At 42.4% G+C, this 25,321-nt stretch overlaps 2 protein-coding genes across 4 annotated transcripts; one reads left to right on the plus strand and one right to left on the minus strand.

The window, feature by feature from the left end:
- Window positions 1–6,939: 6,939 nt before the first annotated feature.
- On the minus strand, window positions 6,940–12,399 carry rnf114 (ring finger protein 114). Of its 2 annotated transcripts, XM_086276492.1 has the most exons (7): window positions 12,243–12,399; window positions 11,813–12,021; window positions 10,943–11,093; window positions 10,620–10,726; window positions 9,229–9,343; window positions 9,006–9,113; window positions 6,940–8,896 (listed from the first exon to the last, which is right to left on the minus strand). In XM_086276492.1, exons 2-7 carry the CDS (start codon window positions 11,947–11,949, stop codon window positions 8,831–8,833), a joined length of 684 nt encoding a protein of 227 aa, XP_086132618.1. In that variant the 5' UTR covers window positions 11,950–12,021; window positions 12,243–12,399; the 3' UTR covers window positions 6,940–8,830. The 2 variants fall into 2 exon arrangements, with proteins under 2 accessions (XP_086132618.1, XP_086132619.1); XM_086276493.1 differs by lacking the exon at window positions 12,243–12,399 and having other exon boundaries at window positions 11,813–12,035.
- Window positions 11,838–20,182, plus strand: spata2 (spermatogenesis associated 2). Of its 2 annotated transcripts, none has more exons than XM_086276490.1 (3): window positions 11,838–12,498; window positions 13,473–14,295; window positions 15,479–20,182. In XM_086276490.1, exons 2-3 carry the CDS (start codon window positions 13,945–13,947, stop codon window positions 16,832–16,834), a joined length of 1,707 nt encoding a protein of 568 aa, XP_086132616.1. In that variant the 5' UTR covers window positions 11,838–12,498; window positions 13,473–13,944; the 3' UTR covers window positions 16,835–20,182. The 2 variants fall into 2 exon arrangements, with proteins under 2 accessions (XP_086132616.1, XP_086132617.1); XM_086276491.1 differs by lacking the exon at window positions 11,838–12,498 and adding an exon at window positions 12,550–12,585.
- The last annotated feature ends 5,139 nt before the right edge of the window (window positions 20,183–25,321 follow it).

A 25,321-nucleotide genomic window follows, 5' to 3' on the forward strand; every position in this document is an offset into this window, starting at 1 on the left:
AGATGAGGGGTGTAGGCACCCCTCACCCCCGACCACTGCAGGCTCATTAGCATAACAGTAGTATTCGTTAATTTGGACATATTCCCATTTCTGTTTACTGTAAACCAATTAATTGATCAAAAACAACAAAACTTCAATTACAACTCTAATCAGATACAAAGCATTAAAAAAATACTCAAATTTAAGGCTCATGCATGCATGTGTATAAAAATTTGACGGTATTCTTCTAGCTGTTATGAAAAAAGTTAAAAAAAAAAAAAAAAGCCATATTCCAGCTGTCCAGTGGGCTTGATTTAAATCTTTTTCGGGTCAGTTCTGGTCCCCAGACCTTATGTTTGTCAACCCTGTTGTAGAGCAACTTTTCCATTAAGTTTATTTTTTATTATGTTAAATAATAAAACACTGTATTTAAGAGAAGTGATTTCCAAAAATCATTTTAGTTTTTTAACACAGAGTCTAATGCTAATTGATCTAATACAGAGTATATATATGTATATATAAAATGCAATAGAGAATAAAGGGGAAAAGTGCCATAATTGTTTTTCACCAATGATTTCAACTTTCTGCTGAGCAGCAGCACTCTTCATGAAGTCACTGAACATTTTTCCCATGTTAACTGTGTGACTGATAGCACGGATACAAGCTAAACACGTGTGACATGTAGTTTTTGTTCTGCCTCATTAATGAACGGCCCGAGTATGAAGACATCAGATTAAAGGTAATTAAAATGACAAAAACACACTATCATTCCTAATACAGCTGTAATGAGGGCCTAAGTGTAGCTGAGTGCCAGCTCCCTCCACCTCTTTCTCTTCCCCGTTCCTCCCACCGTTCATCCCTCTTTCCAGCTCAGCTGTGGCTGCAGAATCATTAACCTGGCTCTCTGAGAAGGATGTGCTGACAGAACACTCTGCTATTGTGTTTCCTGTCATCTTCAGGAAATCAGGTCTTCCCCCTGCTGTCGAGGTAAAGGACCGCTGGGTGATGAGCGACGGTCCCTCTCTTCGTTCTTCTTTTTATTCTCTTCTCTGTTTCTATGTTTATCTCACTTTGTTAAGCGCTCTTTATGTTCGTCCTCATAAAATGCTTACACACACACAAAAAAGTATTTTAGTAAAATAACATCCCGACGCCCAAGTTTAGCAGAGAAACTTACTCCCATTTAAAGGCCTGAAATAATGAACAGATTTTACCTTTCAGCTATAAACACTGGCCAAAGTTCCTCTAGTTTTAAACGTGGTTTCATTTGTGTCATCTCAAATAACCCACACTAGTCCCTTAAACCAAACACCAAGATAAAATATACTGCATACGTGAAACATAACCAGAACGACTAAAAAGTGCAGTGTGTGTGTGCATTTGTGTGTCTGATTGCATGTCCTGATCTAAGTGATGGAGTGGATATACTCTGTCATGAGCAGCACAGACTTGACGCTTCCTTTACATGGCAGCTGCAAGGCACCAGTGATGTATCAGAGTCAGCAGAAGCATTGATCAGAACCGGGTTAATCATTGCTCCGGGAACCCAGAAGAGATAGAGGCTGCCTGGGGAGAAGTAAGGAGGGCGAGTGGGCGGCTGCTCCACAGGAGGCCTACAGCTCTACAGTAAAGGAATGCAGGGAAGAAACACATACACGTGTGTTTATCTCTCTTTTCAACTATCAGCTAGTCATATTAATAAACAGCTAGTTGTGTATGCATGCATTTTGTTGTGTGTGAATGTGCATAGGGGTGAGGGCACCAGCAATGTAATGTGGGTGCTTGAGAAGCCGGTTCTGTGCTGTGTCTAGTCAGCAGTACCCATTCACCCCGGTGAGCTAGAGAGTTAATAATTCAAAAGAAAGCAGGAAAAAGAGGTGATAGGCCTGAGTGACAACACGAAGAGTGTGAGACACAGAGAGAAGTAAGAGTGGAAATAGTGACCACAGAAGGAAGGAAGAACTGAGCGGAAGGACAGAAGTAAAATATATCCATACTATATCTCTTTGGAGAAAGCATGACGTGGCATGAAGTTGTCCCAACATCCAAACTGCACAGATCATTTTACTGGTAGAGACCTTCCCTCCATTTAACTTCCACCTCGTCTGCTCTGGCCATTCTTTTCTCCTCTTACTGTCCCTCTGAGTTTTCACTGTGACCTGCCGTCATCACTATCACTGGTGCCAACATCAAAGTTCAGGATGCTCTCTTCAAGAAAGCACACGAGGATATGAAGGAAACAAACACGGCCCTCCAAACTACGACTGGCACAGACACCACAAGCCTGCGTGTGTAGATATATATATGTACACATACACTCACACATACACACAGATGCTTGAAAGGAATGTCAGCAATGCCAGTAGGAAGGATGAGGGGCAATGGGAATACAAAGAGGTTCATCTCCTCAGAGGGGAAGAAAAACAGGGCAATAAAACCGTCATGTCAAGCCAAGAATCTGCTGATGGCACACATACATATACACAAGTTCAGAGAGACAAAAGAGAATCTGTCAAGCAGATAAAGCCATCACTTCTCCTTTTCATTCCTTGTTTTGTCCAGAGGCGTCCCCCTTTCACCTCTTCTCTGCCCCGCCAACACTTGTCAGGCAAGAGAGTCATTAATGTTTAGCTGGGCAGTGATGACAGCACTGACAGCACTCATCTGTCTAAGAAGACAAGATGAGAGACAGGGACAGCCCATCAAAGCTTGCCACTTAGAGAAGCGAGAGGGGGGAAATGAGGCGAAAATGGGAAAAAGTGTGGCTGGACCAACAGGAAAGGGACTCATCTTTTTATGCAAAGTTAAAGGTTACGTCACCAAGGTGGGCTATGAAATAATGCCATTGTCATCTCTATCCTCCCCTCCCTTTTCATCTTTCTATCAATCCACCTACACAGTCTCCTTCTCCCCACCCCTCTGGTCCCCTTCATGTGCTTGTCAGCAGTTTGATTCACTACCTGCAGGTTAGTTACTCATTGAGCCGAGGAGGTACCGGAGCCGATGGAGGTATATGGACGACAGTTTGTTGGGCAGCGACTGGTGGTCGGGGGCTGCGGTTTGAGTGACAGATCTGCCTGGATCGTCCATTCCCTCCTGTAAAGACTCAGAATACAAAGCACAGGAAGTGTAGGGAGGCAAATAGCTTTGAATATGAATGGTACAAAACAGACATGGTTAATAATTGGGAAGTGTTGGACTATTAATCCAGGAGAGACAAGGAAATGCTGTGCTGCTGTTTCTGGCCTTCACCTTTGAAGATACAGTTAAAATAGGAAATGTGAAAATCTTTCCCTGGTAGCTGCATTTTTCTTTTTACATTTATCAACTATTCACTAGTTGTTCTTTATAATTTCAATAATTGATCAGATTTTTTGTGCAAACATAAGCACTTATGAATATTTGGAAATGCTTATAAGTATTTCTTTTTTTGTTTTGTTTATGTGTGACCATTTATGAGTGTGATGCTATAAATCAGTGTTTCCCTCCATCTTTGCCTAATATGCCACAAGTTTAGTGAGAAGGTGCTTTGACTGCCATGACAAGTTAAGTGGAGGGAGTGGGAGCATTGTCTTTCAAATCAGCTGTCAGTGTGTTTATGCTGTCAGCAGTTTGACTCAGTACCTGCCTGGTTAATCATCGAGCTACTCGCCGAGCTGCGAGCTGCAGGAGGTGTGTGGAACACCGTCACGGACCCCCATCATCGCCACAACAGGACAACATCTGATTGACAGATTAGCAAGCACTGGCGCTTTTATAAAGAAAGAGGGGGGGGGGGGGGGGGGGGGGTAAGTGAGTGGAACTGAAAGAGGCTTGAAGAGGAAGTGTGAGGTCGAGGAGGTGTGTATGCGCTTGTGTGGGTAGGTAGGATGGAGGACTGGAGGTTGCCAGGTCTCCCCAGGATGTAGGCATGTGAGGAGGCATTGTAAAGATACAAAATGTGCTGTATGAAATTAATGATGTAAAAGAAAATGGAAGAGAACTGAGAAATCCTAATTGAATTGAGAGGATTTACTGGACTGTACAGATGTGTCTCTTTTTGTAGCAGTGACAGTTAGATGGACAGATTAAACTATCTGATTTAAAACAAACAACAACAACAACAAAAAACACCCAATCAAAATAATCAAAGTTATGTTTCTGTGGGTTTTCATAACCATAGAGCTAAAAAACAATGTTTTAATGTCATGCAGTTTTCCCACGGGCCATTCTGGACCATGGAAGAAGAAGTGGGCAGACACTTTAATAACAAGCATTGCTTTGAAAGTGAAATTGCCTCCCCTATTGGACATTAATACTGCTACAACTAACATTTGTCCCCCTCACACACTCCCCCAATCCTGATAAGGTTATCCCCACTGTAGTCCTCTCCCCCCCCCTGATTCCCTCTTGCATGCCCGCTGAGGTTTGATTTCAAATGGAAAAATTAATGGGAGAATAATAGCCTTGGGCCTCACTCTCTTCCACTCATCTTAGTTGGTCTAAAATGGTAAAGTGAGGGGGGGGGGTAAGATTTAGATCAGATCGCCTCACTTGGCCTGATACTCCACTGTGACATCAATGCGCACATACACACCAGGGATTTCGCCCACCCTGCCGCTTTTTTATTTTATTTTTTAAAAACACCGTAGAGGACTTAACTTTCAAATATTAGTACAGCGGCTGTGTGAATTTCAAATAAATAAATAAATGAGGTAGCAATGATTAGCAATTCTCCTGATAGTTATATCAACATGCTTCATATTCATTTTCACTTCCAGGAGAATATTTCTGCAGAAACAGTGATTTTTCAGAACTTTCCAAGCTTTTACAGGGTCTCCTAAAACTAATGTAAGGGCTTTTTTCCACGATGCTTTTGCAGCCACATTTGGGGAAGGACATACAGTAGCTTTAGAAAAAATTACAAAACGTTTGCTTGAATAAACAAAATACATGCAAAAACTGTTCTTTCCTTGTGGTATATTGAATTACATTTCCCATACATTTCCCAGTCTTTAAGAGACAATAATAAAGATAAACTATGTTGTTCTTACAATTCTAAGTACCTCTGTCATAACACTGGCAAAAGTCAGGGTGCAAAAATAGAACATGCGCACAGACAAGATATGCAAGTTTCACTTAAGCTGATACAGGGCCAAGTTGGTTGCAGGCGTTATTAAATCAAAGTTAAGACTCGATGCTCTTAGGCTAGCAAGACAAGAAGTGTGTGTGCGCGCGTGTCTGGTTGGGGTAGGGGGTCGGTTGTTAAGAGTTTAAAAGCGGAAGATGAGTTGGTGTAGAACCAGTATTGATGTCGGGGAAGCCCACTGGCACTTTCTGTTCAAACATTTGAGAGGACCGACCTGCTGAGCTGCAGCACCCGGGTGGCAGGATTCCCACTCTTCCTGTTTCTCCTGACTTTGAGGAATATTTCGGTGAACAAACTCCCAGTGCTCTCCTCACATGCCCCGCACCTCATCAGAGATACCTGCCTCAGCAAAACCGAGAGGGAAACAGACCAAGATAGAACTTTCCAGGAGTTCCTGTCTGTTGTCACCCAGAAATACATTACATGTAATGTTAGAAAACTATTTTTTAAAGGTGACCGCTACATATGTAGTCACTCTATACGCTATATCTTCCACCAAAAGAACAAGGTGATGAACCTTACCTACCACTTCTTTTTCTCTGAACAAAAGTTTTTGGGCAAAACACACAGTTTTAGGGTTGGATGAAACCCATCGTTCTGAGTCTGTTAAAACATTAAATCGTGCTAAAAAGCAAACAGATGAAGTCTTGCTTCGCCCCTTTTTCTACAGATCAGTTTCACGATGACGTGAAAGTCTGCAAAGAGTGCAATTTCACTGATGTCACAAAACTGATGGCTGAATTTGCCGTGTTCAAGTGTCACTGGTGTGGGGAAAACAATTTAGACAGCTACCAGGCATGAACAATATGGACTTCATACAAGTTCAGGAGCGATTCTTTTTAATCAGTGTTCAGGTGAAAGAGAAGGTTTACAATACAGTGAATGAAAACAAAAGACAGCAAAGAGATGTCTCGGGTATAGTGATGGTACGACACACAAAACGAGCCACCGTCCCCACACCTCTCACAGTTTGCCTTTGGGCACATGTACCATTAATTGCTGCCTCTACAGAGCCTGCAGACTGTACGCACCATCCACTGCTCGCATCAAAGAAACCACACACTGAACTTTATGAAATTTTTATTCAATGTGTTCACTTCTCTTCCCTTTTTCCTATTCCCCACCTTGGCCCCCCTCTCCCTTTTAAGCTGCGCCACCAAACAGACAAGAAAGACTTCTCCCTGCCATGTTTTTCAGCTCGACTTCCTTCCTGCCCAGAAGCACTCGAGTATCTCGTTAGTTCTCTCACAGCTAACATCACTCCTCTATCTGCCAGGAGCAAAAACCTGATTGGGGGAAACGTAACGAGAAGAAAGGATAAGAACGGGGGGTGACATCAAGAAGTTTGGTGGATGAGATTCTCAGTAGAGCTAGGTGTAAAGCCGTAATATCATTTAGCTACAGTAATTACAGATGAAAGAAAAAAAAAAAAAAAAAAAAAAAAAAAAAAGGGAGGAGAGATGAGAGGGTTTTCTCTCTCCGAGGACAATGTACACTGAAGAGCCCCGAGTTTCATCATGAAGTTACACATACATGTAAAACCACGCTGCGAGATCTTTGTCGTTATAACACGACCCTGGCTTGACTTCAAATGTACAAAGAAAGGCTTGCAGAAAGCTTGCCTTCCTTCATCCACAGCTTTTGCTCATAGCCAGATTATGACAACTGGGCACGTCCGGTTTTCGCAGTGCTGTGAACAGTGCTTTCTGTTTAAATCCTCCCGCTCACACACAAACACACACACAGTGGTCATCCATCAGCACCGAGTGTTGTTTCTTCCCCCGCATGTCTCATACACACAGGTATAAATCACTGCACCTGATTTCTGGGGCCAGGGTTTAAATAATTAAAGAGCTTTAATTCATCAGGATTTAGCACCTGCTGACAGTAGGGCTGACAGAAGAGAATGAGAGATATATTGAGAAAGAGAAAAAAAACAAACAAACAAAAAAAACAAAAAGTTCATTAAACATTAGAAAAAAAACATACAAAATTATTACACATTGCACAAGACAGAAAGAAAGAAAAAAGAAAATATCTAGTTCAAAGTGGAACCAAAGACTAGGTGAGAAGGCATTGAGGTTCTGCTCTAGAGCTACTTAATCTGCTGTGTTAAGATTTTTGTTATTTACCTGTTGGCAGAAGACAAACGAGCCTGTTCTACGTGGGTAATCTTACAACTAAGTTGAAAGAATCATTAATGTAAAAAGAACACAATTGCAAAGAAAGACCCCCCACCCCAAAAAACAAAAACTCCCCCCAAAGACATCCAGTAAAAAGAAGATCAAGCAAAGTTGTACTGATTTTTTGTTCGTTTTCCTAACTGCACATGCCGTCTTTTTGGAAGCATACATATAAATGACCATGGATCTTTATGTTTCAAAGCTGTTGAAGTAAAGGAGAAAGTGATAGCCACAAGAAACTGGAGTGTTTTTAGTATAGACCATCTAAGACACTGGGCATGAGAAACACACATCAATAAGTTACATTTAAAGTCTTTTGTTATGTCACTTCATCAACTGCACAAACCGAAAATGTGGTTATTTTGTTTTAACAATGACAAATAACCCCACCAAAAGCCTAAATATTGAAATACCGGTGATTTTTTGTATTAAAACAAAAGTAATAAGTGGAGAACAAAGCACTGGGTAAAGCACACTTATAGAATGAAATTGTCTTCAATTATGTCCTGCAAGAACCAGCTGTTGTGATGTTGTCACAGAAATGTAGAACTCTACTGCCCTCTTGTGGTTTAGACACATGCAAATAAACTTTCACATGAAAGTGACCAAATGAACCCAAACACAGATTTTTTTTTTTTTTTTTTTTTTTTTTTTTTTTTTAAATACTTGCATCTGTAGATTCACTGAATGAACTACTGTGTTAGCCCTATGAGTTCTGGAAGGTTGAAAACAAGATCTACCAGCAGGCACAAAGACATAAGGGAGAAACATCACAAAAAAGCAAAAATGCCATCTCTAGCTGTGTTTGACCCTCATTGTTTATTCTTACCAGTAGATCTGTCAAAACAGAATGAACACACCCAGCCACACTCTAATACACAAACACACGCGCTTCAATCAAAGACAGCACTGAAAAGACAGTTTCCCCCCCCCATCTGCTGAAGAACTGTGGTCAAAAAAAGAAAAAGAAATAAAAGTCCCTTTACCCTTTTGCATTAACATGCGAGTAGAATTAGTATAATATATTTTTCTGTTACTTGAAGACTTCATGGAGTGAAGTTTGTTGTCTGCTGGCAATAGGTAGCCACCTAGTGGTTAGACCCTCTCATAAGATCAAGTATTGACTGCAGAATTTTTAAATCGCAAGTTTGGATGTTTTGTTGCTAGATGACACTTTGTCATTGATAAACAAACAGCTTAAACATAGTTTAGCAGATACCTAACAAACTATCCAGTCTACAGACTCAGCTGGGGGGAGGGGAAGATAAGTGATTATCACACCAGAAACACAGTATTACTCCTAAATCAAACAGTACACTATGTTTTTGTTTTTTTAACCATATTGCGCAATTTATTTTCAGAATAATAAACCTATATATTCATAGTTACGATACCAGTTCCCTATGAAAAATAATTACCCATAAGTCAGTACCACCATCCCCATTCTAGATGAATGATGACACTGTGTGTTTTTGTCTTTTCAAGACCATCATCCCTTCATTTCACTGGATTCCCTCCACCGGTGGATTGTTTTCACACTTCAGTGGTCCATAAGGGAGCGCTGTAAAGCCTCCTGAATCATTGTGTGCTCATCTGTGGAATAATCCTGGGAGGTCATAAGCATGAGAAGGGGAAGAAAAGAAAAAAAAAAATCACTTAAATTCTTATTAACATAAAAAAAAACCAACAACAAATAAACAGAGTGCTTTACTTACAACAAATGTATCATAGGAGAAAGTGTGTCTGATCTTCAGGTGCTGGAAAAAGTCAGCACTCCTGTAGTTAGGATCCCCCCAAGGCATCGAGGCACAGATGGGGCACACCTAAAGAAAACATGAAGGTAATAAAACGATCTTTGAAACACATTATTAACCCAGCTGAAGCCAGTAAGTGTGTGGAAACTCAGAATTATGACAGAATAGGTTTCGTTTTTTTTACCACTTGGCGTGCATCTCGAGCATGTTGGGTTGTGCAATGTTCAACCAGGCCATCCTGGTCGAGGTTCTGGCAGTTGCAGTAGGGGCAGGTGAAGGTGTAGCGATTTGGCACTGAACTGTGGCAATGAAACAGAAATAATAAAATGTCACAAGGTTTGGTTCTCAACTACATGATTACACTTGAAATGTAACAGGCATCAGCTTATGAAGAAATAAGTGGACATTTACCACAGTTAGTGGCCAATCTTTATCTCTTGTCACATCAACTTTGCACCAGCTGAAAGAGCTTGAGAAAGACTTAAAAGTGACAGTTATTCCTTTTTCTTTTTAATAATAGGAATCTGTTTCATGGCACAAAGGTCTGGAGGGTTAAATAACAAAATAAATAAATACTGGGATCGGTTTCTTACTTTAAACAGTGTTGGAACAACATGCCACAATGTGTGGATTCTTAGTTTTAAAGGCTGCTGTTTGGGTTGCCCCCCCCCCCAAAAGGCTACTTCCTGATTAGTCATAATAACCTCATTACAAGCGACGGCTTCTCAAACCATCTTCTCGGAACTTTCTCCAGGAAGCACAGTTGTCATAAATACTTAACATCCATATATGATAAAAACCACATCCACTTCATACAACTTGACAATAATAGTGTTTTATGTTTTCTAAAGATGAATGTTGTACTGTTTTCTATACACTCTGGAAAAATTACAATCAGAAATTACGACAGGTAAAATACAGAATGCTTAGCATATGCTTGATCATACTTTATAATACTATTTTTCTTGCAATCAAGATTGGGTTCAATTTGAAATCCCGTTTGTGCTAAAACTTCTATTTATTTTATTTTTTTACCTTAAGTGCAAAATGTATACACTACATAAAGTAAAACCGCAAGAGAGCTTTTCTTATTTGACTGACATGTTAGGCATGCCAGTGAAACAAGGCAGTAATAGAGTCACGACTTTGGAGTCTTATCAAACAACAATGTACTGCCAAGAGTTTATAATACTATAAACATAGGAAATTTTATATCACGAGAAGATATTCCATCATTTGTCACAATGAACAGGTCAACTGTTTACATTTGGCACTTAAGTTACAGTGAAATCTACCATAAATCATATCATTGAATATATTTGATTGGGCCAACAGAACTCTATTTCCTATGTACAGTACTTTCTGCTGCATTAATGAAGCCCTCTCACTGAAACGACTGACAGGGCTACACTCTTTTCCTTTTTCACTTTGGATCAGTGTTGGTCCAAAGGTGACCTTTAATTTATACAACCCAACAAGCAGCAGTAATTGCATGCAAAGTCTGACTCTACAGTGTAAACCATTTTGCTTTATTATGTAGGGAATAGCAAATAATTGTTCTGCTTCTTTCCCCACCTGACGATGGCAGGCTGACTCTGGGCAGTTGTCCTGACTCCCTCCTCAATGTACTCCTGGTATTTTGAACAGGCAGCTGTGTGGCTTCTCATCTTAGAAAGCCCAACCTAATTGGGGGAGGAGTGACACATATCAGTAACTTCCAGTATATGACCATCATCATAAAATTGTTGCTATTATCTAAATATAAAGACAGAAATTTAGACACAGCAAAACATTAAGATTATGCATGTGCAGTTATTGGATCTTCACCCTCTGTGATTGCTTCATAAATGGGAGTCAGTTCAGTGATATTTTAGCTTTTGGTCTGTAGTGAAACTTACCTGTGTGCCACAACCCTTACAAGCTGCCACAGAAGATTGAATAAGTGCCTCGAGTTGAGCAGCTTTAGTCCAGTGGCCCGGAGCACCTCGACATACAGCACAAACGGGCTTCTGTGGACGCAGACATTCCTGCAAACAACTGTGGCAAAACCTGTCAAGAGATGGGTGAAAGAATGTGATTGCTACACAAGAGAAATCAACTAAATTGTCAGTTTTAATTTGAGCTCTGGTTACCTTAGGCTTTAAAAAAATTTATATATATATATATATATATATATATATATATATATATATATATATATATATATATATATATATATATATATATATATATATATATATATATATATATATATAAAAAATAAAAACAAACAAACCAAAACAAAAACATGCAACAACTCTGTTTGCATTAACGCATGGCCTGCCATGAGAAAAAACAAAGAACAAATACTGTCACTAAAACAAACCTTTATTATGCTAGTGACTGGACCTTCCTGTAACTCATATGGAAAGTCCCCCACCTCGAGAATAGCCAGGGACTTGTAGTTCTTTAAAGTGGTTTCAAGAGTTAGAGCAATACACATCCAAACTACAACTCCCAAGTGAGGCCTCCTTTTTGATGTAAACAAAACTGAAACTGATTTAGCAAGCTGGAACTGTTTTTGTCACATATTCGAGAGAGAAAAACAGAAAAAACGGGGTCGTAGCACGAGAAGACACTCGCGAGGCCGATATTTTGCAACTCTGGTGTGACGACACATTTAAAGTGAAGCCCTTTCCTCCATTGTTTTTGCCTCTTTTCACTGTATCGTTGGTGGCAGACGCGGGTTAGGGGGAGGGCGACCGAAAATAAACGGCAAAAATACTCACGTATGTCCACACTGTGTTGTCACGGGACTGTCGAATATTTCGAGGCAAACTGGACAGACGAATTCGGACACGTCGTTGCTCCCGTCCGAGGCGTTCTTCTTGTGAGGTGCTGCGCTAAAGCCTCCGAGCATCGCCATTTCTTTTCTTCACTGAGTCGGTTCAACCACCAGCACCAACCGTCCCCGTGACGACGTCATCGGGTTCTTGTTCTTTTTTAAGCGCGAGGGGGCGGGGTTACCGGCGAAAGTAAACATCGTAACACATAATTGTACGACATATTTACTAAATTTGTGACACACCCCTCCCACTAGATTTTGAAACCCCCCAGAGACATTGAAAATATTACAATATATAGTTATACAAATAAATCAAAATTATTCAGGCACTAATACAACGAAAAAGCAGGAAATCCACACCACTAAATGCATACCTTCGGCAAATCATTATGAACCCGGGAAATCTGTCTCTGCGCGCACGCGAGCCTATATTTTTTTCCCCCAAGCAAAACAAAAACAAAAATGAATGAAGACTGTGGATGATGTAGTTGGGGGTCTGTATCCCGTCTTCCCTAGCACGTGGGCTCCTGATGCTGATGAACTGTCAGGATTGAGCGCATGCGTGTTGTTATACTGGGAATTTCCAACAGCTGAGGAGGCGTAGCTAGCCATGATTAGCACTTGTTAAAGGTAAGATTTGCGAATGGTGGTATTTCTGTTTGAAAAAACGTCTTGATCCCCTAGTGGGAGCGCATTAACGCTTGGTCCCAAAAGAAGGTCACCTTAAAAACTCGCTGTGTCTTGATATTTTATTTTAAACTGGCGGATAATGTCTGTGTAGCGATGGAACGCCCTGCTAGCCGAAAGCAATTGTTAGCTAACCAGCTACGCTGAAATGGGCGTTCACTGTTTAGCTTATATTCAGTAGGGGGGCCATAGCAGTGGCAGCATCGGGTTTGAGATTCATGGAGAATTAATGTATACGCTCTAAGAGTATTACTTTATATTACCATTGGTCACGGTGGACTAAATTTGTTGTAGTAGATACGCAGTTGTAAAGCATGAGTCTGGCTAAGGCTCATTGGTTGCTAGCTCGTTGAGCGGATGTTCGCAGAGATTTTCAGGTAACAGGTATAGCCAGCCAGCCAGCTTGCAAGAATCTGAGAGCAAAATGTTTGCTCTCCTGTTGTTCAAGCCTCGTACTATTTTCACGATGTGTTTGTTTATGAGTTTTGAGTTGGAAGCTAAGCTAGGGCTAGGGTTAGCGCCACTCTGGTTTACACGCATGTAGTACCAATAGCTGAAACGCTTACACTGGCGCAAACGTGTGAGAGGGATGTATACATCAGTAATGAGTTCCTCTCTTGCTTATTTAAGCTATAATTCCACTGGCCTTTTTCTTGGTTATGTACATTGTAAAACAAACAAAATAAAAAAAAAAGCCCTTTTACTATGTGACAGACAAAAAAACCCACCTACCCACCCACCCAAACGAATCCATCTTCACATCTCTACAGAGATGGTCCTGGATTAGTATATCTTCCCTCTTATCTGAACCTCTAGATATTTCAAAACATGCTTAACCACAGTTAAATTGCATTTTCATTTGGCTAGAACCGAAAATGATATTTTTATCTTAACAGATATTGCTTGTGTCATTTCAGCTTGGACATGGCTGACAACAACCCCAAGATCATGAATCTGTCGTCTTGATGAGTGACCTTGAACTCTACCAATGCTGAAACCAAGCAATGGAATAGATGCAAGTCTGTGTGCCAAGGAAAACCTCCCCCTGACGTTATCTTGCATGCCAGAAGCCTGTTTTTTGGGAAACAAGTCAGGTTTTGAGCCAAAACCAGAGATGCTCATACCAAGGCATCCTTATGGGCTACAGCCTTGCTACACCAACTGAAAGCACTAGAAAACTGCACCTCTTGCTTAGAGGATGTGCTACTGAGTGGATGCAAAGACTGACTCCTCTGGCATCTCTCCGCAACATTAACAATTAGTGTATACGGTTTAAAAAATGGTAACCAAAAATGGTGTCTGAATGTGGCATTTTGTGGTTGGGCATGCTAAAAGGTGTGAGGCTCTCTCAGAAAAGTATAACAGCTGACTAATAGTCTGCTGCTAATAATGGATGCAAAGTTAAAAGAGGACCTGTTCCGGAGGTATGTGACAGCACTGGAGAAGCGCCTGGAGGAAGGAGGGGATAACAGGGGGACTGGAAGTACGCAAGAAGGGGAAAGAAGCAGACACAAGGACAGTGAGGCCTTACTTTCCACAGCCACAGCTCTGCTAGGAGCCTATCAGCCAGATCCGGCACAGCGATTTCGCATGGTGCGTTTCTATGAGGTAGTGGAGAACTCCCTCCGCTCCCAGAGAGGAGTTAACCTGAAGGGCCTGGAGAGAGCCTTCCATACCCTGGAAACCATCTGCACCAACCTCCTGCTCTTCCCTTGGAAGAAGGAATTCAGATGTATAAAGGTGACTTTATTTTATTGATGGGATATTTAATATACTTTGCTTAGATTAGTTTACTCTAATAGCCAAAATTTCACTATTAATACACTTGTTATAACAGAATGAATCATTATTGTCCAGTCTTGAGCTTTGAGATACTGAGCTTTGGCAATTAATCAGGGCAGTGCGTGTGTACACCAAAATACTTTTGTGAATTTGCATATCTTTCAGACTGTCTTTTGCAGGCAATATATATGAATATCTTTCCTGACCTTTATTATGGAAGCGAAACTTTTATGTTTGTGTACACATTCTCAGGCTTTATGCAGATATCTGATATCTGCATAATCTTAAGAGATTTGTGTTGTTGTACCTTAATTACTTGTTGTCTAATCCTAACATCATAAAGTGTGTATACAAACAAAAGTTTGATCCCACCAGCATATCTGAAAGTACATGAGTGGTTATCCCCTGTTTCATAAACTGCTTGACATGTTTTTTAGTAAATTAATATCTAAAAGTAAGAACATTTTTCTGAAACTTTTAAAATTTGTATAGATTTGTAATTTTAGTGAACACACATGCAAAGAGGACCTGTTATTATGATTGCTTCTGCTCGGTGAATAAGTGACAGATTAAAAGGAAAGCTGTAACTCTTGACCCCTCTGTTTTGCTTTGGGGATTTATGTTGCTGGCATTCTTTAGCTCTACTTGTCTTCTTAGAGGGAAAGCACTGCAACTCAATACGAAGTTGTTTGGTGTGAAACATTTCTAACCTAATAGGAGAGGGAAATGTCCTTGCACACAGAGCCGAAACCGTTATGAATGATCTTATGGCGTTCACCCTCACAAGATATCAAGTTAACTGATTGTCTATGGGAAATTTCTGTACATGTTAGACAGCCTTCTGCCACCCAAAAAGGAAAAAAATAGTTGTCCCCACTTCTGGTGGTTTTCTAAAGCACTTTGTTTGTTTTTCCCTTGAATCTATCAGCTAATTCTATCTAGAACTATATCTAAAATAAGTATTTGTTATTAGAGAGGTGGCCATTGCAGCTTTACATTGAGGTTGTTGTAATTTGTGCTAATCATCTGTTTTTTCATATAAAGATGTGCATTTCTATATGTTTTTGTCTTTATTTTTGGCTTCATGTCAGCCTGTTTTAAACAACTGACACTTATGCTGATTCTCATTTCTCTCTTTAAGACCTTCACTGGCCCATATGTGTACCATCTGCAGTCTGCCATTTCTGATGCTGAACTCCGAACTTTAATGCGCACCATTGGCTACACCTGTGACCATGATTCGCAGTTCCATTTGCAGGAGCATCCAGGAGGTGCAAATCATCTGCGGCAGTTGGCATTTGAACTCTTCCTGGCCCAGGCAGAGTGTCGTCTTCTGGGAGAGGTAGTGGCTCTGGCCCGTGGTTCAGCGTCAGAACTGGAGGCCCTGGAGCTCCGCAGAGGTTGCAGAGATGATGCAGCTGGCTGTGCTGAAGCGCTCCGCAGACGTGACAGCCTTGGGGCAGATATGGCTCGGCTGTCCGTGCGGCCATTGGATATAGAAAAGCCTCATGCCCACCACCTTAGGCGAGGTAGCCGACCATCTAAGTCTGTGGATGTTACAGATGGGGCTGGTCACTGGCATGCAGCGGTTAGCAAGCCTGTCTTGAAGGCTTCATTGAGTCTGAGGAAGGAGCCTCTATTTGTGGATGCAGAGGAGGATATGAAAGATGAGATCATCAGGCCCAGCACCTCAATATCTCTTTCCTCTGTGGTTGCTCCACCTTCCTATAGCCCTGTTGCAGATTTCTTCCCAATTCAGTCACCTCCCCCAGCGGATCCCTACACATCCTACCATCCATCCTCTTTAGATGAGATTGACTTGTACACAGAGAGGGGTGGGGCTGGCACAGGAGGAAGGCAGACCCCGTCTCGACCTCTATCCAGAGAGCCTCGAGATGGAAGGGATGGGTGGCTGCACAAAGGTCATGGTAGTGTGAAGTGCCAGGGTTGCGGGCTGGGCTGCACCACAATGGCCTCCTGCCAGAGGTGTGACATGATCCTCTGTTCTGCCTGTCATGATGTGGACCCCTCCCCTTGCTGTGGCCTGCAGGACTACCATCTAAAATCTCCACGACCTCTTGATGGATACATTCCTGTCAAGGAAAAGCTCTCTGTCTACTCTAATACTCATACTCACTCCCATCTCCATCCACACCCCCTCACACTGACCCACTCACATTCTCATCCCCACCCTCACCCTCAGATGGTGGAGAAGCCCCTCATGTCCACTAAGCTGTTTCCCAGCAAGTCTGTTGCCTTGACAACACCAAAGGGAGGCAGCAGTGAGCGAATAAGCATGGGGGGATCGCGATGCGGGTTTTGCAACAAGCCAGGTGCATCACACACCTGTGTGAACTGTTCGAAAGTGTCATGTGACTCGTGCATGGGCTTGTATGCAAAAGATATGTGCACGCGAAAGAATCCTCAGCACAACTTTGTGCCCAACCATCAGCTCAACTTCAAAACTGGCACCATATCTCACCTGGTGTACCGATGAATCAGGCAGACAGAATATTCTTTTTCCCTTCCACTCCCCTCCTTTAACTTGCAACATATTCTTGCACGATTGCTTTAGCTTTCTTTCCATTTAAATCATTCATGTTCTTCATCTCGGTCCAGTGCTTTATTTATTTTTTTGGTCTTAGTTTTATTTTTCCTAACCCTCTTTTAAACTATGTACATTTTCTCTTACTGTTGTAGGGCCATTGGATGCACATGCCACAGAGAGCCATATCGTCTGCCCATCTCTCTGCCTTGTACAAGATCAGGCCTTTTATCTATTTCTTCTTCCTTTTACCTTGCTACCTGCTCTTGAGTAGTCATGTGATGTTGTAGCGCTTCCCAAATCCCTCAAATCTTGTCCTCATCAAAAAGGGAAACTGGAGAAAGTTTAATTCCTTCTCATTTTGAATGAATTCCGTCCAAATGAACATAATCTACTTTGCCTAATTTCTCAGCTAAAAAAATCTTCTAATATATATAAATATATATATATATATATAAATATACAGTATATATATATATGTGTGTGTGTGTGTGTGACTGAATGAGTGAACATGTATGCGTGAGTGAGTGTAGAAAAGACCTCTGAGCTTGCATTGTGATAAAGGGGTCTTTTTAACTTGAAAAAAATATAGGAAAAAAGAGAAAACATACACTGGAAGTCAATAAGTCAATAGTATATATTTTTAATCTCTATTCTCTAGAACAACGTGAGACTGTTAAATGGGCATGAGGCCTGGCATTAGGAATTTTGGGCTATAAACTTATATATGTGGGTATGGGGTGGGGATATCTCAAGGGGACACACTGAGACAATGGTCGAATGCCATAGATTCTATTTAAAAGATTATGCCTTGTAAATTAATCCTCAATTGTTTCTGGTTGTAGGACTGAGGTTAAATGCTGCTGTTGACTTGAGACATTGAAGACAAGCGGCATTGATTTCTTTCTGGTAGTTGTGTCAGTTCCAAGCCCCCCACTCCTTTTCATTACACTTCTCAAGCCTTCATGGATCATGATGTTGTAGTGCCCCTGCACTAGATCAGTGGTTCCCTATTAGTCTTGGGTGGGACCATAGGAGTCTCACACTGGGCCAGAAATCTAGGGATTATGATTCAATTGAACAGTTTGTCAGACTATTGATAGGATAGGTTTTAGGCAGTATGAAAGTACATACTCTAACATGGTTTCTGTCTACCTCAAATGGCTTCAGCTTATACACCCAGTATGACATTGTGGTTTTAAACTAGCCCTAAGATCTAAAGATTGTTTGTTTATTGCATCTTTCATTTCTAATTTATGTTTAAGTACACTAGAAAGCACCACCCTTTTACAATCAGCTGAGCCTGTCAAGTGGTAGAGGCCAGCAAAGACATCAAAAATGTTACACATGCAAACTTTAATGCGGTTCAGTATTATGATGAGTACATAGCAGTTAAACACTTATTGCAGTTTTGCTGATGAACTATTTACCACATTGCTTTTTGCACTATATTTCACAGAGCTTTCTGCACAGCACAGTGGCTGCAGGCTGGAGTTTTTGATTTATTTCTTGCTAGTTAGTTTTGACAACACATTTTTAAACACTAAATCTGCATCTGTTTGATGTATGGGGGCAGAATGGGAGGTAGTTATGCTAATAAACTAAAGTGATGAATTAAACTGCATATTTTAAGGGGTAGATATATTCTGCTTACATTTGAAACTGAGGACCATACATTTAGTGTTTAGTAATTAGACTTTAATTTTCATTGTAATCTTAATTGTAATATTTTATATCACAGTTGATCGTCACCAAGGGCTAATTTTAAATCACATTGCATTAAACAAAAAAGTCTGAGTCTGGGTTATTTTGACAGACTGCTTAGGCTGTTGTAGCCTTTATGTTCTGTCAGGAGTAACCTCTAAATGCCTTAAACTCATTCAGCTGTCTTATCCTAGTGTATTTAAGCTTTTGATGTTGTTGTTCTCACCCTGTTTTGTCTTTAACCAGCCTGTAGGTTTAAAATTAACATGTGGTTAACAGGCTGGAAAATGAAGTTCACTTCTCTGATGGTGAATTAAAATTACACCTAAGAGTATGGAGTATGTGTTGAATACAGAACATACCTACCATGTATATTAACATAAATATGCAGCAATGAACACATTGTACATCTGTAAACATTGTAGATGTTTTGCTTGGAAACAGGTTTGGTATATATTTTGTTTGCGTAGAGATATTACCTTAACACATTGGTTTCAGAAAGTGACATCTGATTTCATTCTTTTCATTCCTTCCCTTCAAAACTGAAAATTGTCTTTTGTGTCTTTATCATATTAAAGAAGGGATCTTTTGATACCAATTAGATGTAGTTTTAGCGGTTCTTTGAAAGATGTTCTTGTGCTAATTTGGGTATCAAAAAAAAAAAAAAGAAGTCTTGAGTGCCCTTATGGGAGGTGTGCAATTTTTCTGTTTCCATCAAAGAAGACTTTCTAGATATTTATCATAGCTATATTTCAGTTATTCAATTCAAATCATACCAGCAACAAAGACAACTTTCAGATGTATTGAGCCATGTTGAGTGATCATATTGCCAAATGAAGAACAAATATCTTACCGGAGGAGAAAACAAAATTATGTGGCTTGCCTGGATGTACAGTTAATGTAACATAAATCTGTGATTTTGCTAAAGTTTAGCTTCGTGTCTGTAGATGTTGGCCTTTTTAAGAAGCCTAGAGAGAACACCCCCCCCACTCCCATCAACATAGATACCTACTCACACACCATCGGATGTGTCACTTGAAACAGTGGACTGATAACTTGTGTAGGTCACTACAAAGGGCTAAACAGTCTGCAGGGCTGCTGCTAAGTTTGTGGGCACTGTTTTAATGAGAAACTGACAGATCAATATCTAATGTGGGGCTTACTGATGTTGGGAAAACAAATGTCATGGAACACTGAGCCATTTTAACATGATTGGTTTATCCCACACTTGAAACACTCAAGTCATTGTGGAAGTGAATGCTCCCCTTTACCTCTGTGTGGTTATCTTACTGATATTAGCAGTCTTGGTGTAGTTAGGCAGCCTCTACCCATTTCCCTAACCTTCCTCTTGGCATGCTCTGTACAAGGCCCATACCCATACCCACACCCCACCCCACCTACCTTGGCACTGAGGATCATCGCACAATGTATTTGAAGGGGTATGGACCTTGTGATCAATATGTGGGCTTACATGGGGTGGAATGGGAAAATAGCCAAAAATTGTTAATTGGTGAATATATAAAGAGAAATGAAATGAAGCAAAAGGTAAATGAGATTTTATAAATTAATTTAAAGAATAAAGTTCTGAAAAACAAAGTTTCCTATCTTGAATTTTTTTATTACTCTGTTTTTGGTTGATTGAAATTGAGTTTGTACTGTCAAATCTGTACACATAATTCATTGTTTTTGAACTACTGTAAGCACTTTTGACAATCCGAATTTGCAACTATTGGATTTGCTAAATTGTCATTTTGTTCAGTGTAATGTTAAGAAAAAGGCCAGAGTTTAGGACTCAACATCTCAGCCTTTTTAATCTGACGTGCCGGTACTGGGGAAAAAGAGATAATTACGGCTCTTTTTTTACTCATACCTACTCGACTTGACTCGGGTTTGGTCGCTCTCATGGCTCATTGAGTTACACCACTTTCCAGATAATTGGTGGTATGCAGTCTCTTGAGATCACATTTTTGATTAACTCTGATCAGCCGAGTTGGTAATGAAGAAGTACAAGGTACTACCACACAATGGAAAACTATAAAATCCTAGCCAAGTCAACTGGGTGCTAGTGGAAAAGGCCTATAGCTGTCGATGTAGGTAAGAGCCCTTTAAAGTAAGATCCATATCAGACCCTTGTACCGCTCTTTTTTTAAATCCGTTTTTTTCCATAGGTTTACAGGTTTGATGTTCCTAGTCTTTCCCTTCAACTTGTAAAGGAAAGCCTTAGTCATAATCATCTATTGTTGTTGTTTTATGTTGTTGTGCAGTCCTTTTGTGTCATTGTAAATTTCTTTCTTCTCCTTCTTTTCTTGCAGCCAGACTCAGTTGCTGTTGGCTGGTCCAAATGATTAATCTTCTGTGCTGAATCAGGCTTTTAGGGCCAATTATGTCTCCCCCTAATACTGAAGAAAGACCCTACTTAAGGTCCATGGAAGTTTGAAGTTTTTCCCCCGATAACTCCACTGACCTCTCCCCTGATTGTCCATGAGCCCACCACACAAACATGTTGTTTCTTAATAGGCTAGTTATACCTGATGATTATTTGAGTGGTTTCACACTTACCAGGAAACAAATACAAAAGCAAAACCCACAAACTCAAAACTTTTTTTTTCCTTTTGAATTCTCACAGGCCTCCAATTAGTAACTATGTTTTACTGCCTTAAGGCATAGTGCGCTTACATAGGTTTTTATCATTTATATCAAGTACATAGAGTTTACAAGAAACAGATAAAAATAAAACTGTCCTCTGTCCTCCACTAGATGGCATTGTATTACTATATTATGACTGCGTGCTGTTTGCATTGTCTGTGAATTTTGCGGGTTCTCCCACAGTACATGTAGGAGACATATATACAAGATTCTTTATTGATTCTAAATTGGCTGTTAGACTGTGAGCGTGAATGGTTGTCTGTCACTCTGTGTTAGCCCTGTAAGGGACTGGTGACTTATCCAAGGTATGCCACGCATCTCGCTCAACATCAGCTGACACAGTTTCCAGTGCCTCAGTGACCCTGAACTGGATGAGCAGTGAAGAAAATGGATGGGTGGACGAATGATGCGAGTATAACAATTAGTAAAGTCAATATTCCTTAAACTGTAGTTGCACAAACACTTCTGCACGAACAGAACCCTTCATTATTTACACTAAATTAAGCATCATTACTAGTAATATATTTCACACCTTATTTCACAAACTAACTGGCTGTTTTAAATGGGCCCCTTGCCAAGTTTTCTGCGACATGGTCCGCTAATAAGCTCTCCTCATGACTCAGTGATATCACAGTTAAACCAGCTGATATTCACATTTACAAATGCTAAATTAAACTAAAATAAAAACCTCAATAAAAAAAACCTTTCTGTCTGTCATTTTTATTTAATTTTTATTTTTTATTTTTTTTTACAAATTTTCTTTGGTGAAATTCACCCTCATAAAGCAGCTTGTTACTGTGATCATATAACATTTTATTATAGCTCTGCTAAAAGTATCAGAGGAAGGTAACAGTTACAATTATGTAGTTACTTGTATTACAAATATTCTTCTTTTATCTGCACAGTCGACAGATAGAAACACTGTCTGCTGTCATCTTTGTGTTCACAGTTAAGACTAGGAGAAAGATCCTGAGTGTGTGTCCTCATTAGGATTAGGATTAATGTTGTGTGTGGGACTGTAGCCCAATATTTATGCTGTTAACTAGTAATTAGGACTATGCATCTATAGTTATGTGACAAAGTAATACAAAAATAAAAAGCAGTGAAATTAGTTACTTTCTCCAGTGACTAATTTGTTTAATGCATTCTTTTTTTTAAAGTAATGAATAATATGTAAAGACCCTTATGAAAAGGACACCGAGGGAACAGTTTACCCTGCCCAGGATAGGGTTACCGGGGCCCCGCCCTGGAGCCAGGCCCGGGGAGGGTGCCCGAGGGCGAGCGTCTGGTGGCCGGGCCTTAGTCTATGGGGTCCGGCCGGGCACAACCCGAAGAGGAGACATGGGCCCATCCTCCCGCAGGCCCACCACCCGCAGGAGGCGCCATAGGGGTCGGGTGCATTGTGTGCCGGGTGGCGGCCAGGAGCGGAGGCCCTGGCGGACTGACCCCCGGCTGCCAAGACTGGCAATAGGGACATGGAATGTCACCTCTCTGGTGGGGAAGGAGCCTGAGTTAGTGCGTGAGGTTGAGAGGTACCGGCTAGATATAGTCGGGCTCACCTCTACACATGGCTTGGGCTCTGGAACCAGTCTCCTGGAGAGGGGCTGGACTCTGTCTCAGTCTGGAGTTGCCCCTGGTGAGAGGCGGCGGGCTGGGGTGGGTATCCTAATATCCCCTCGGCTTGCTGCCGGTACGTTGGGGTTTTTCCCGGTGGACGAGAGGGTTTGTTCCCTGCACCTTAGGGTCGGGGAACGGGTCCTGACTGTCATCTGCGCTTATGCGCCGAGTGGCAGTTCAGAGTACCCAGCCTTCTTAGAGTCCCTGGGGGGGGGGGTGCTGGAGGGTGCTCCACCTGGAGACTCTGTTGTCCTGCTGGGAGACTTCAATGCTCACGTGGGTAACGACAGCAAGACCTGGAGGGGCGTGATTGGGAGGAACGGCCTCCCTGATCTGAACCCGAGTGGTGCTCTGTTATTGGACTTCTGTGCTAACCACAGTTTGGCCATAACGAACACCCTGTTCGAACATAAGAGTGTCCATAAGTGCACGTGGCACCAGGACGCTCTAGGCCGTAGGTCGATGATCGATTTTGTAATCGTATCAGCAGACCTGCGACCATATGTTCTGGACACTCGGGTAAAGAGAGGGGCTGAGCTGTCAACTGATCACCACCTGGTGGTGAGTTGGATCAGGTGGCGGGGGAGGACGCTGGACAGACCTGGTGCACCTAAACGCGTAGTGAGGGTGTGCTGGGAACGTCTAGCAGAGGCCCCAGTCCGCGAGATCTTCAACGCACACCTCCGGCAGAGCTTCGACAGCATTCCGAGGGAGACTGGGGACATTGAGTCCGAATGGACCATGTTCAGAGTCTCCATTGCCGAAGCTGCTGCATTGAGCTGCGGCCGCAAGGTGGTGGGTGCCTGCCGTGGTGGTAATCCCCGAACCAAATGGTGGACACCAGAGGTGAAGGGAGCCACCAGGCTGAAGAAGGAGTCCTATCGGGCTTGGTTAGCCTGTGGGACTCCGGAGGCAGCCGACAGGTATCGACAGGCCAAGCGGAATGCGGCTCGGGCAGTGGCTGAAGCAAAAACTCGGGTGTGGGAGGAGTTCGGAGAGGCCATGGAAAAAGACTTTTGGACTGCCTCGAAGAGATTCTGGCAAACCGTCAGACGTCTCAGGAGGGGAAAGCGGTGCTCTACCTGCACTGTGTATAGTGCTGGCGGAGCGCTGCTGACGTCGACTGAGAAAATTGTCAGGCGGTGGAAGGAATACTTCGAGGACCTCCTTAATCCCACTGACACGTCTTCCGAGGAGGAAGCAGAGTCTGGGGATGAGGGGAATGACCCGCCAATTTCCGGGGGCGAGGTCACTGAGGCAGTTAAACAACTCCTTGGTGGCAGAGCCCCTGGTGTTGATGAGGTCCGCCCCGAGTTCCTGAAGGCTCTGGACGTTGTAGGGCTGTCCTGGTTGACACGCCTCTGCAATGTTGCGTGGAGATCAGGGGCAGTACCTGTGGACTGGCAGACTGGGGTGGTGGTCCCCATCTTTAAGAAAGGGGACCAGAGGGTGTGTTCCAACTACAGGGGGATCACACTCCTCAGCCTCCCTGGGAAAGTCTATGCCAGGGTGCTGGAAAGGAGAGTTCGTCCGTTAGTCGAACCTCGGATACAGGAGGAACAATGCGGTTTTCGTCCTGGTCGCGGAACACTGGACCAGCTCTTTATCCTCTCCAGGATACTTGAGGGTGCATGGGAGTTTGCCCAACCAGTCTACATGTGTTTTGTGGACTTGGAGAAGGCATTCAACCGTGTCCCTCGGGGTGTCCTGTGGGAGGTGTTGCGGGAATATGGGGTGTCTGGCCCATTGCTACGGGCCATTCGATCCCTATACAACCGTTGCAAGAGCTTGGTTCGCATTGCCGGCAATAAGTCGGACTCGTTCCCGGTGGGTGATGGGCTTCGCCAGGGCTGCCCTTTGTCTCCGGTTCTGTTCATAATTTTTATGGACAGGATTTCTAGGCGCAGCCAAGTGGCGGAGGGCTTTCGCTTTGGTGGCCTCAGAATCTCATCTCTGATTTTTGCAGATGATGTGGTTCTGTTGGCTTCATCGGGTGAGGGCCTCCAGCTCGCACTGGAACGGTTCGCAGCCGAGTGTGAAGCAGCGGGAATGAGGATCAGCACCTCCAAATCTGAGGCCATGGTTCTCAGCCGGAAAAGGGTGGAGTGCCCACTCCGGGTCGGGGATGAGTTCCTGCCACAAGTGGAGGAGTTCAAGTATCTCGGGGTCTTGTTCGCGAGTGATGGGAGAAGGGAGCCAGAGATCGACAGACGGATTGGGGCTGCAGCTGCAGTAATGCGGACGCTGCACCGGTCCGTCGTGGTGAAGAGGGAGCTGAGTGTAAAAGCGAAGCTCTCAATTTACCGGTCGATCTACGTCCCTACCCTCACCTATGGCCACGAGATCGCGGATACAAGCGGCAGAAATGAGCTTCCTCCGAAGGGTGGCTGGCCTCTCCCTTAGAGATAGGGTGAGAAGTTCGGCCATCCGGGAGGGGCTCAGAGTAGAGCAGCTGCTGCTCCACATCGAAAG

The sequence above is a fragment of the Aulonocara sp. 'chitande type north' Nkhata Bay genome, linkage group LG20, assembly GCF_057382095.1.
Source record: "Aulonocara sp. 'chitande type north' Nkhata Bay isolate Kocher_YH1m ecotype deep benthic linkage group LG20, A_spYH_male_GT1.1, whole genome shotgun sequence".
Taxonomy (NCBI): domain Eukaryota; kingdom Metazoa; phylum Chordata; class Actinopteri; order Cichliformes; family Cichlidae; genus Aulonocara; species Aulonocara sp. 'chitande type north' Nkhata Bay.